Source organism: Aplidium turbinatum, chromosome 7 (genome assembly GCF_918807975.1).
Source record: "Aplidium turbinatum chromosome 7, kaAplTurb1.1, whole genome shotgun sequence".
NCBI classification, from domain to species: Eukaryota; Metazoa; Chordata; class Ascidiacea; order Aplousobranchia; family Polyclinidae; genus Aplidium; species Aplidium turbinatum.
In genome coordinates, this window is record NC_137478.1 from 7,978,932 (window position 1) to 7,992,066 (window position 13,135).

The following is a 13,135-nucleotide window of genomic DNA, read 5'->3' on the forward strand; positions in this document are numbered from 1 at the left end:
GTTTAACATTCAAACGTTTTCGGCTTAACCTAAGCCCTCATCAGGAATCTGAAAATATTAATAAAATGCAATAAATTTCAACTTCTTGAAGGTAACTAGCTAACTAATTGTAAGCATCAAGAAATACGCAGCGGTTAAAAGCAATAGTGTGGAAAACAAACAGACGGACGGAAAACAAAATTACATTAGAAAAAGGCAACCACATGATTACAAACGAATTAGCACCACAGGGAACGTGATCCATCTAACTTAGTAAATGTTTAGTAGAATGGACGCGCCGCCAGCAAATAATTGTTTGTTTAAATTTGGGTTGTAGCGTTTGATTAATAGCGCTTCCTGAATTTTTGTGTCAAATTGGGATTTGCCTTTGCGTAAAATTTTAAATGAGTCAGCAGAGAATTTTTGATCTGTGCAAAAAGAACACTCCATGATATGGTCTTTGATGGCACTATTCTTTAAGTCTCTAAAGTTCAGATGCTCCCGTACTCTCGTGGTCAAATGTCTGGTGGACATACCGATGTATGTCAATGCCGAATCACACGGACGGACATGTAAAACTGTATACGACATTTGAACAGAGAGGCGAAGGCGTCTGGGACTTTCTAGTTGTTACCCACTTTTAGGGATTTAGTTCCAAGTTGGAACTTTTAGCTTAGCCTGTTTTAGGGACAAATCTAGGTATTTTGATGATCTAGGAATTTTTTGCAATTTCTTGCAAATCGTATTGTATAATTTGCTAACCAGTAAATTCTGTTTTTTTTCATTTTATGTGATATTAAGTTGATTTCTGAAATCACGTCACCGTGACTTGTTTCTGTGTGGTCAGTGGCCTCTTTGTTTCCTTTTTCGCCACTACACCAGTACGGTACCGGTACACCAGATAGATACCTTACAATTTGCTTTTAGACCAGTGGCCCAGGGTTGACCAGCAGCACCACTACACCAGGCAAAAAAAAAAACAGGTTTAAAAAAAGAACAGGTTTTGATTATGCTAGCCAACTTGTTTCTGTTTATTTGGAATTTTAAAGAGTAACTGAAACTGTTCAGCCTATTTAAAACCTGGAGGCAGTGTTTCTGCATGAATTTATATCAATCAATCATTTTTTTTCTGTAAAAAAGGAATGCATTTTAATAGCAAGAGTCCCTACTAACTCAGCAGAAAAAGTTGCCTCATCGCGAGTCAACCTTAATGCCACTAAGTGCACCAGTGTTGTGAGGCAAGGAACTGGTTTATTTTATGCTAAGAAACTGATATGTACGTTAATAAAGACAAAATTCAGCATCATACCAGATGAAACTATGGGTGTTCAACTGTTCATCCGCAAAACAACTGGGCATTGTTGTAGTCTTGCGATGTCGAAGCTATGTGTGTTAAAACCCAGTTCCTTGAGCTTGTAGAAGTTAATAATGTCACAGCAGAAGGCATATAGTGCAATCAAGCAGTCACTGAATGACAAAGGCATACCAATGTGCAACGTTGTCAGATACTCATCTGACACTTTACTAATGTAGGCTTAATGTTTGGCAGCAACAAACAACAGTGTAGTTGCTTTGTTAAAGACTATCCTGATGTTGTGACAGTGAAGTGTAGCTGTCATATGATATACATTTGTGTGCAACTGTGCATCATATGCATGCCAAATTGAAAATGGTGTTGAAACGATTGAATGAAAGGAAATACGGTGGGCTACATTTCATTCGAAATCCAATATTATGCGCTAATTACCGGTATGTTTAGGGATTTTTCATGCCATCTAGGGATTTTTTGACATAGCTGTAGGGATTTTCTGATTTTTATTTGTGAGAGCCCTGCAACACTTGTAATGGGAAATATTTGTAATTTTTTAAACATAACTAAAATTAGAGGAGGTTTTGCTGTGATTTGGTGATTCAATGATCATAGTCACACTGTGGCAATTTGGATTCTCAGAACTATCACTGCAAAGGCATATAAATTAATTTAGCTTACAATTCAAAATTGAAATTACATCAGCCTCCAGTTTGCACGTTAGCAAGTCAGTCAATCAATGGTTTATTTGTCAGCAGTGGCTATTTGACCGGCGCCGGTCTTTGAATCTGAAACACTATTTGACCAGTCATGACGTCACTGTATAGGCATTTTTTTTCTTTTTCTTTTTCAAAGCAAAAGTTGAGAAGGGTGCCTATATAAGTTCTAAATTCGGCAATTATGTTCAACTGATTAGGTGGCACGAAGGATAAGTCTCCGGCTGGTGCTCCAGAGAGAATGAGTTCGAAACCACGCGAAAGCGTTCCTTTATTTTTAATTTTTAACTAAATTTTGACCCGAATTGACTCAATCGTTAGGCTGCTACATTTTTGTGGTTAATTTTTAATTTGAGTAGCCTACAGCCTAATTTTTTTATATTTTTTTCAACTATGAGTGATAAAGTTAGAGTCACGGTCACATCCTCTTATAACAAATGGAAAATTATCCAGAGAAATTTTTAAATTGAAGAAAGTTAAAAAATAAACTTAAGTAATAAAGTTAGAGTTTTCAATTTTCTGTTATTTGAGAATTTCTCTGGGTAATTTGAATTTCTCTCTTAAATTGCGTCGTTCGGCAAACACGGTCACATCCTCTTATGACAAACGGAAAATTATCCAGAGAAATTCTTAAATTCAAGAAAATTAAAAAACTCTAACTTTATTACTCATTAAATAAATAACATAAAAAATTGGGCTGTAGGCTACTCAAATTAAAAATTGACCACAAAAATGCAGAAACCTAACGATTGAGTCAATTCGGGTCAAAATTTAGTTAAAATTAAAAAAAAAAAACGCTTCCGCGTAGTATCGAACTCACTCCGTCTGGAACGCCAGCCCGATGCGTATCCTACGCGCCACAGAATCAGTTGAACGTAAGTGTTGAATTTAGAACTTATTATATATAGGCATTCTTCTTGTCTTTTGCTTTGAAAGTGAAAAGAAAAAAATGCCTATATAGTGACGTCATGACCGGTCAAATAGTGTTTAAGATTCAAAGACCGGCGCCGGTCAAATAGCCACTGCCTTATTTGTCAGAAACAAGCAGATGTAAACATGTACTTGAACATAAACACATGTCAGAAACAAGAAAAAACATGTACTTGAACATAGTACATGTTTTGAAATATGCAAGTACTAGTATAATTAGTATACACATCACACAATGCAAAAGTTGCACAATGCACATGTTTCCATAATGACAGCGAGTCAACGAGAGGTGTACAAGTCGAGCTGGTGTAAAAGTCTCTGCCCTGGTAAAAAATACCATGATGTCATAGACAGGAATCGACCAAGACACATGGGTTGAAGTGTGAACAGTAAAGCAAAGGTAAAGTAGTTTCGCCTTAAACTAAACTCTCCTCTGAACGAAAGCAATTTTGGAACTATGTAAAAAGCAAGACCAGATTTCGGGAAAATGTGGCAGACATATCAACTGAACATGGACTGGAAACTCATGATCAAGGGAAAGCAAATGCATTGTGCAAAGCTTTCTCATCCGTTTTCACCGTCGAAGATGATGGCCCGCTGCCAGAATACAATGTACTGAAAGTCCCATATACCATGAGTCAACCCCAAGTTTCAATGAAAGAAGTCGAAGACTGCTTTAAGAATCTGAATGTGTCGAAGTCAAGTGGACCTGATGAAATGCATCCTCGGCTCCTAAAAGAAGCCACCAGTCAACTACTGTCCCCATTTCAGAAAATGTTTCAGCTTTCTCTTGATACAGGACAACTCCTCAAGTCTGGAAACTTGCCAATGTAACTCCAGTGTTCAAAAAAGGTGACCGACATTTGGCACTTAACTATAGGCCTATCAGCTTGACATCGATTCCTTGTAAGATGCTTGAAACCATTTTGAGAGAAAGAATGACTGAACACTTGGCAAAAAAATTCCTTAATATCAGAGAATCAACATGGTTTCATGCGGAGGAGGTCTTGCTTGACACAGCACCTGGAGTCTGTTGCCAATTGGGTGAAAGCTATGGATGAAGGTGGCTGCACTGATGTGATTTTTATGGATATTATGAAGGCCTTTGATACGGTTCCCCACTAAAGATTGATGTTAAAACTGAAAGCTTTCAAACTCCATGACAATGTTCTGAAATGGCTCGACTCTTTTCTACAGAATCGTAGACACAGAGTAACAATTCACAATGAGTTTTCTGACTGGTCTAATGTGACAAGTGGAGTCCCTCAGGGCAATGTCTTGGGCCCATTGCTATTCATAATCTATATTATTAATGATTTGCCTCTTGGTTTGAAGAGTTCGGTTAAACTGTTTGCTGATGACACTAAGATGTGTAAGAGAATTCGAGACCATACTGATTTGGAAGCCTTACAAACTGACTTGAATCTTCTTACAAAATGGTCAAAAGTATGGAAACTAAAGTTTCATCCCGACAAGTGTTGCTTCCTCAGAGTTGGAAAAGAACATCAACACATGAAATTACAGTATAATATGGTTACAGAAAGTGGAGAAAAAGTTGTTTTAAAAAGTGTGAGTGAGGAAAAGGACCTTGGAGTGATATTTGATAACAATCTATCCTTCTCATCTCACATTGACAAGATGGTATCTAAGCCAAATTGTATCGTTGGTGTCATAAAAAGAACCTTTACTTTTCTTGATGTAAATATGTTTCTCCTTCTATACAAAATGCTAGTCAGAACAATATTGGAATACAACAACATCATCTGGTGGCCAAATTTCAAACATCAAATTGTAAAAGTAGAAGCAGTTCAACGAAGAGCCACAAAACTTGTGTTTGGATTTCGAGAACTAACCTATGCAGAAAGGCTGAAAAAACTTGGTCTGCCCACTATAGAACACAGAAAACTCTGAGGTGACCTCATTGAAACATTTAAATACATGCATGGCTTGTATGATGTCAATGTCAACAATCTATTCACACTGGACCTGAAAAACATTGCTACAAGAGGACACAGCCTTAAGCTGGAAAAGCCAAGGCCCAAGACCAGAAAATTTGGTAACTTTTTTACTTGCCGTGTGATCAATGGGTGGAACAGTCTCCCTGAACATGTGGTTACTTCGCCAAGTGTAAATTCGTTTAAAGCTTCATTAGATAAATTTTTCCAAAACCGGGATATTGTGTACACCCCACAATGTTTCTAATTTTTATGTTGTGTTTTGTGTAAGCTTACCACAGTAAGTTTTGTTTCCAAAATTTTTAATGTTACCTTCTATTTATACTGTTGTTGCCAATATCTAATACTGTAGTGTACTATTTATTGTTGTGATTGTGTAGCCTACTGTTATTACTGTACCAACACTAGTGTTCAATTACACTGTTAGCATTAGGCATTCCAGTAGTCACTGCCTAATTGATGCATACCAATATTGCTTTAGTACAATTGTGTGTCTTTTTACCTTATACTGTATAGTTGTTTACTTTTGCTTGTGTATCACTGTTGTTACCTCTGTTAATCTTAATACTGTTATTATCTTTATTAGTTGTTTACTGTACGTGATTGAAAGATGAATAAGCACTCTGCTTTACAACATCTCATATATTATTATTATTATTATATGTTTGGTCAATTCTTGTCTATGACGTCATGGTAACTTTTACCAGGGCGAACACTTGTACCCCAGAATCGCCATCCTTTATATTGTTATGTTTTATAATAATATTATATGAGATGTTGTAAAGCAGAGTGCTTATTCATCTTTCAATCACGTACGCCGTTATTGCAATAGTAACTTTGGTATTTGTAGTAGTCAGTTCTTCAAAACCAAGTAGGTGGAATAAAAAACAAGAAACAAAACTTCAAAAACAAGGGGAAACGATGGTTCAACTCTTTGAGTGTGTGCTTAAACAACATAGCCTACTTCAAGGACAGAAATCAAACTCGCTGCAATAAGTTTGGATTGAGTTTCTCAGAACGCGAAACTGTTCAAGCTATACTGTATACTATACAGTGTATAGTCTATGCGTGTCTAAATTTTGCAGATGGGTTCTACAAAGTTTTTGATCCATGCTCTCTTTCTATAAGTATCTCGACTCCCCAACCTGGCTGCTGCAACTTAACCTGGTGGACCTCTTTCCCGGGTGCATTGCCACTTCAAAAACATGCCGCTCCTCCCTACCAGGTCTACCATGGATGCGGCAGGCCAGTTTTTTGGAATGAGCTTCATTCAGTAAAAAATGACGGCTATGTATGATCTTTTTTCAATATTTAAGTAAGCCATCATTGATCGAACTTAGTGCAAGTAACTCACAGGTCACAGCTGTGTAAAAGTTTATTGGTTGTTTAATTGCTTGCATTTTATTATATTTAATTATATCAAACTTTTGCATTTCAACAAGTGTGTGCTATGGTGGTCATGGTCATATAATCCCATGTCTAGTTGACCATGTGAAGTCCGGCAGTTCCAGTCAGAAAATTTGCTTAAATTCCATATTGGATTCTATATTAATATCAAATGTTTGATGACATGTTATATTCTACAGATTATTCATTTTATGTAACAAAATACAACTGCTGTTGATAGTATGGACCAGTTTGAGGAGGTAGATGAAGGATTAACTGAAGGAACGACGTTGGATCATTTTCGTGAAATTAACGAAGTTAGTGAACTGATTACTAACATTCCCAATGTTGTGTATAATCTAACATCTAAAGAAAAGTCTGATGAAAAATTTACAGAGATAGTTGATAAGTATCTTCAACAGCCACATCTGATAGATCCCCACATGGATAAGATTTTAGGAATGTTATTGCAGATTATTCAGAATCAATCAACCCCAGTTGAAGAGTTGCATTGTGCATTCAAATACCTGTATTTGGTTACAAAGTTAAGAGGGCCTAAAATAATAGTAAAAAAATTTCCACATGAAGTAGCAGATCTTGAGCCCATAATGAATTTGCTCTCCAAGCAAAACATGAACGACCAAGAAAACTGGGAAACTCGTTACATGCTTATTTTATGGCTGTCTATGATTTGCTTGATCCCTTTTGATATGGTACGTTTTGATGCATATGGTGATGGTGATGCTACTAAAAAAGATCCCATGATTCGACGCATCCTCAACTTTGGAAAGGATTATCTTTTAACATCTTCAGATACTTGTCAAGAGGCAGCTGCTGTACTCCTCTCAAAGTTCCTGACACGCCCCGACATCCACAAAGAACATCTAGCACCATTTATTGATTGGTGTTTGGTTAATATTAGCGATTCTGATCCAGAATTCCTCAAAGGGATCACTGTGATGAAAGGTTGCCTTTCAGCCTTGGCGTTGTTGTTTAAACAAGGAAAAAGAGATGATTTGCTCGAGTATTGTGCTCCTCTTCTTGAACGTATTCAAGAAGCAAATATTTTGGAGGTAAAAAACTTGGTTCTTAGAAAATTAAATGTCAAATTGACGCAAAGAGTAGGAATGACACTTTTGAAACCACGCTTGGCTGCATGGCGGTATCAACGAGGAAATCGGTCATTGGATAAAGCCCTCAAGCAAGGGGCAGAAAATACAAACCTCGATTCGCAAATGATTGTTGATGATGATGAAAGCTATGACATTCCTGAAGAAGTTGAGAACGTCTTGGAAATAGTTCTAAACAGCTTGAAGGATAAAGACACAGTTGTTCGCTGGTCGGCTGCCAAAGGAGTTGGACGCATCACTGGAAGACTTCCAAAAGAGCTCGCTGATGAAGTTGTTCAATCTGTGCTGGAAAACTTTTCAATTTTGGAGTCTGACAGTGCTTGGCATGGAGGGTCACTTGCATTAGCTGAGTTAGGGCGACGTGGTCTTTTGCTTCCAGAACGTTTAAATGATGTGGTTCCTATATTGCTCAAAGCCTTAACGTATGATGAACGCCGTGGTGCTTGCAGTGTTGGTGCTCATGTACGTGATGCGGCTTGCTATCTTGCTTGGTCTTTTGCACGTGCATATGAACCAGAAGCGTTAAGTGGCCACGTAGAGGATATTGCTCAAACTTTACTGATTACTACTGTGTTCGATCGGGAAGTAAATTGCAGAAGGGCTGCTTCCGCTGCTTTTCAAGAAAATGTTGGACGTCAAGGGTATTTTCCACATGGCATCGATATTTTAACCATGGCAGATTACTTTGCTGTCAGTAATCGCACTAATACATACCTAACTCTCAGTCCTTTTATTGGTAAGTACAAAGAGTATACCAATGCCTTGATTGAACATTTAACCAACACAAAGCGTGATCATTGGGACAGCAGCATCCGTTGGCTGGCTGCTCAGTCTATGCACAAATTGACAAAACTTAAGGTAGACTTCGTGGCATCCGATGTTTTTCAGACTCTTGTACCTCTTTGCACTGGTATGGATCTTGTCACACGACATGGAAGTATTCTCATCGTCGCAGAAGTAGTCCATTCTCTTTATGAAGTTGAAAGAGACAATGGCCGCCAAGGTTTGATCTCAAAGAATCCCTTTCTGAAGGAAATTCTTCGCATTGTCAACCGACTTGTTGATGCAAAGTTATTCCGAGGTTTCGGAGGTGAATTGATGCGCATTGCAGCTTGTCATTTAATAGCTAGAATATCTCAATGTACTGAAATCATATCAGTTCCACGTCGCACGAATGACTGCTGGCTGGAATTGGTGCATGATACTCTGTCAAACCTTCACACTTTCACCAATGCTGAAGAAATTTGTACAACTGCTATCAGCGCATTATCTTCTATTAACCAAGTGACACTTGTCTCCGATCCTTTTGCAAGTTTGGCCTCAGACAAAAAAACTGCAAGCAACGAAGCGGTGGAACTGTATTTGTCACATTTGTCAAGTTCTGTCGAACGGCAAAGGTGCGGTTACGCGCATGCCATTGCGTCACTGCCTAAGCCTGTACTTCAAACTTGCTTCATGAAAGTTTGCCACAGCCTATTCAAAGCTTCAAGAATTTCAGACAAAAGCGAAACGTACTTTTCTGAGTCACGGCGTGATGCAATCTACGCTTTGTCAAAAGTTTGTCAAACAGTAGGCGTGGTTGAAGACGGAGAGATGAACTCTGGCATTTGCCAGGATAACGTGGAAATGATTTTCAACGCTCTTTTTTTGGGCTTAGAAGACTATACTCGCAACAGACAGGGTGATATTGGGTCGCTTGTTCGCAGCTCTGCATTAAAAGCATTGGGAAGCACCACAGCAATGTTAGCTAACATCAAACCTGCACTCTTGGACCCATCCACCATTTCAAAGTTAATGAATGGAGTAATTCAACAAGCATGTGAGAAAATCCATAAAGTTCGAGATCTTGCTGTGTCTGTTTTGGTCGATTTATTGCACAACTCCAAGGTTCCCCATATACCTTGCAAGGAGCAACTCTTAAAAGCATTCCCAACTACAAACAACACTTTTGCAATGATCCACTTATTTGATAAACTAAGCAAACTGTTAGGAGAACCTGTGTATTCACGTGGTGTAGTTCTTGGCTTTATTGTTTCTGTCGGAGATCTCACTCAGTCACTGGCTGAGGCAAGTGGTGATGCTCTATTCACCTACATGGATAGCATAGCCAACGACAGACAGAAAATCGATCAATTTTGTTCAGATTTTGTTGCCGTGTTTCGACAATTTCTGAAAAATGACCGAGTTTCCATACCCCTTTTAAAAACTCTTCAACAGCTCTTGGTTAAAGACAGCTTTCGTCTCTTGTTTGAAGCAGATGACAACGACAGCAGTGCCGTGGAATTCCAAAATTCTTTGCTTTCGCTTGTCAAAGAAGAACTTTCAAAATGCAGAGATGCTCAGAAAATTTTGATCGGTGTTTCAGTGTTGAGTGGATTCATGCAGTTCACACGATCGCAGTTTCGTCAGTCTGTCTTGTACCAACTGATGATATTTCTTTGTCAAAGATTTCCCATTGTGCGACGTACCACTGCAGAGCAGTTGTATGAGCTCGTAATTACCTACGACGATCTTTTGGTTAGAGAAGAGGACATGGAAGTTGCTGTGAGGAACCTCACAGAGGTCGAATGGGATCAACCTGTCGATGAACTTCGACCTCTTCGCAATGAACTTTGTCCTTGCTTTGGTGTACCAACACCAAAACTGATCAAAATCGCCAAAGCAAATTAAAAAAATTGTCTCAGTTTAAGTTGCTATTCTCTTTATGTTAATTTTTTACTAAAAGAAGCCAAGCTCTGTGTACTTCATACTTTTTTCGGCGATCAATGTGTCGTATGTAAAATCTATGTTGTTGAAAGCACTTTCGTGTTAGTAAAGAGCTATTTGCATTAACATTTAAAATAGCATAAGTACTGTACTGCAACACAGACGGTTCAAAGCTGAGCTGATTAGGTTATCTGTCCTGGTTAAAATTCACCGCTTTCTGAGTAGCCTACGTTCGTGCTTCAACAGATAAAAGTACATAAATTACTCGTTTGCTTTCATTAAATTCAGTTTTTTCTGCACGCATGTGATTTTGCAAGGTTGTTCAACGCAGCTTAAGGTTGTTCAAATATCAAACATAGTGCCATTTTTTTGCTATTTCACTCCGATCTGACATTTGTCGTCAAAATTAATGTCATAAACAGACGTAGCTCAATAACAACACTACATGTTAATGTTGTGTTGTTGCTGAGTTACGTCTGTTCATGGTTTAAAAAAGTTACTTCTCTACCTAAATTGTAAAATTAATGTCGGTTCTTACAACGCTGCAAGGAAATCGTATGAAATTTCAACATCCACCTGTGTAGTTCTGCAATCACTTTTTACTCTCTTAACATTTATAGCTTATCAACTTTGGCTACCGCAAGGTCAGTTTGAAAAATTGATGAACATTCTCACCTATAGATCATTTGTACCTTGTATGCTTTCAAATACAGTAGGATTCGACTGCTGATTAATTAACTTTGCTGATTTCGACTTGAATTCTTGGTCTTTTGCTTTCAACCACTTTTGTGTTATTTCTAAAACAAGATATGTAAAAGTTCTTTGAATAACCAGCTGTGAAATGTATTGTTGCTCCGTATGTCAAATAAAAACGTGCTCAATTGCTACAGGTATGTTTTCAGTCCTATTTTAAGTTACTTGAGCCTATGGCTGTATCATAATTATTGGTTAACTTCTTTTGATTTGTACTACCGGAATCTATTTGTGTATGGCATTATTCCTATTGCTTTAAAATTTGTTTCAAAGAAGATATCTGGTGATTGGAAAACGAGATATCTCGTGGTTGGCTGACACTTTTTTATTATTTGTCATAAAGAAATTATTTTGTAATGCTTCCTTGGACCTGCCCCAGTGTTCCACTTTATGGTCAAGGGAAGTAATTCAGACTCTGGTCGCAGGAGGGTTATCTTATAAATCTTTCATTTTAATGGTTCAAAGACAAGGTTTTTATTAGATGTGGAAAGAACAGTCGTACGCCCAACTGAAAACGTTCACGCGGTGAAAGTGATGCATCACAATTGTGAGGAGTTTTTTTTTTACCGCGCTGCAATCAACCAACCGAGTTCTGCCCTTCGTACAATACTTTGCAAATATGAATGATAAAAATTAGACAATGTCCCAGGCAGCAAATCAGTCGCCTGCAGACGTTGAATCATTGTAAAAAACGACTGATTTGCTGTCCGGAGTGTGACTATGTGAGGAATTTTTTTTTACTTCGGAAGGTCGATTCGTGGTCAACAATAACAGAAACTACATTCTGAATACTGAAAAGTTTGGGTGTTCATCACGGCAATATCGTTTCTGGCACTAGTTGCAACGTTCATCTGATGAACGTGAAAGTAAAAGCAACTATAAACAGGTTGATTCATTGCTTCACTGACGTTTCGCACACCATGACAACGCCTATTCTCAGAGCGTATAACATACAAAATAAAATTTAGAAAGCTATGTACTGTTTCATTGTTTTTTCTTGCCTTCAACCACTTTGCAGTATACAACTTTGCAAATTCTATTTTGTATGCTATTCACTCTGAGGATGCGCATTATCATGGTGTATGAAACGTCAGTGAACCAATAAATCTATTTGTTTGTCGTTGCTCTTATTTCCACTTTCATCAGATGAACGTTGCAACTAGTGCTAGTATCGAAAACTACATTCGGTACCGGTAGCATTTTTCTTTTGCATATACTTTTGTAGCGCCCTTTCTCATGCTATTTGAATGTGTGAATTGTAGTGTATGCGAATTGTCGCTATGAAAGCACTGTAATGTTTTTATTCTGTCTTGGAATAGTTGCACAAATGTAATTCGAACTGAATAAAGTTGATTTCATGTGTGTAATTATTTGGATACGCCAATGCAAAGGTAACGAGTTAATGTTGACTAATAATCCAAGATTTTAAGCAGCTCGGTTAAAATCAAGAAAGCCATTTGTACGCGCTGCACAAGACCTTCTGGCAGCCTCTTGTGGAAGCCCTAGCAAACAGTGGTGCCACGCGGCATGGTGTGAACAATGGTCAAGCAGCACATCTCCACTTCGCCAAGTATTCAGATCCCCGCCCGAGAACCAGCTGGGCCATGGCCTCTCTAGACCTCATCAAGGCGTAACCGTTTTCTCACTGGTGTTGGACGCTATGGTGCAGACATGTTGCGCTGGGGCTTGGCAGAGAGTGCTGCTTGTGAGTGTGCTGAAATGCAGACGGCAGCCCACATTATCAAGGATTGCCGCCGGCTATACAGACCACCTCATGGTATGGAAGGCCTAGTTTCCATCGATAACGACACCAGGCAGTGGCTAACCAACGGATGCCCTGACATATAGCGACAACACGAGAGAAGAATAATCCAAAGGTTACCGATTCAAGGATCTTTGAACTCAATAAGATCTGCAATTGATTGAGTTTCGCTTTTAGCAGCATGATCGTTCCTTCACAATGTAAATAACCGAAGTAACGACCTGTTTTGGCCTGATGCTGCGAGTTCGCTGTAGTAATAGCGAATTGCACTAGCTTTCTGAACACAGTTCCCTGGTCATGTGCTATGACGAATAGTGTTGAAGTCAGTGGGTCGTTCTTTTGTGCGGCTCTTTTATTTGGCTTGAGCCTGCTGAGTTTCTGTGTTAGGCGTTATTGCTGTGAAATTTTTTGAATCAGTTGATTAATAGATTAGGTGACGTAGTTCTTCTCTTTCAACCTCAATAAAAGAACCATTCGAATTATAAACTAAGATAAATGCAAAGAGCACA

At 38.4% G+C, this 13,135-nt stretch overlaps 1 protein-coding gene across 1 annotated transcript; it reads left to right on the top strand.

Moving 5' to 3' along the window:
- Window positions 1–6,479: 6,479 nt before the first annotated feature.
- Window positions 6,480–12,226, top strand: LOC145774063 (tubulin-specific chaperone D-like). The gene has a single exon (XM_082585210.1). It carries the CDS (start codon window positions 6,518–6,520, stop codon window positions 10,073–10,075), a length of 3,558 nt encoding a protein of 1,185 aa, XP_082441336.1. The 5' UTR covers window positions 6,480–6,517; the 3' UTR covers window positions 10,076–12,226.
- Window positions 12,227–13,135: the final 909 nt, after the last annotated feature.

Bases quoted from the DNA above. Each gene is read 5' to 3' on its own strand.
- LOC145774063 (XM_082585210.1), top strand. From the start codon at position 6,518: ATGGACCAGTTTGAGGAGGTAGATGAAGGATTAACTGAAGGAACGACG.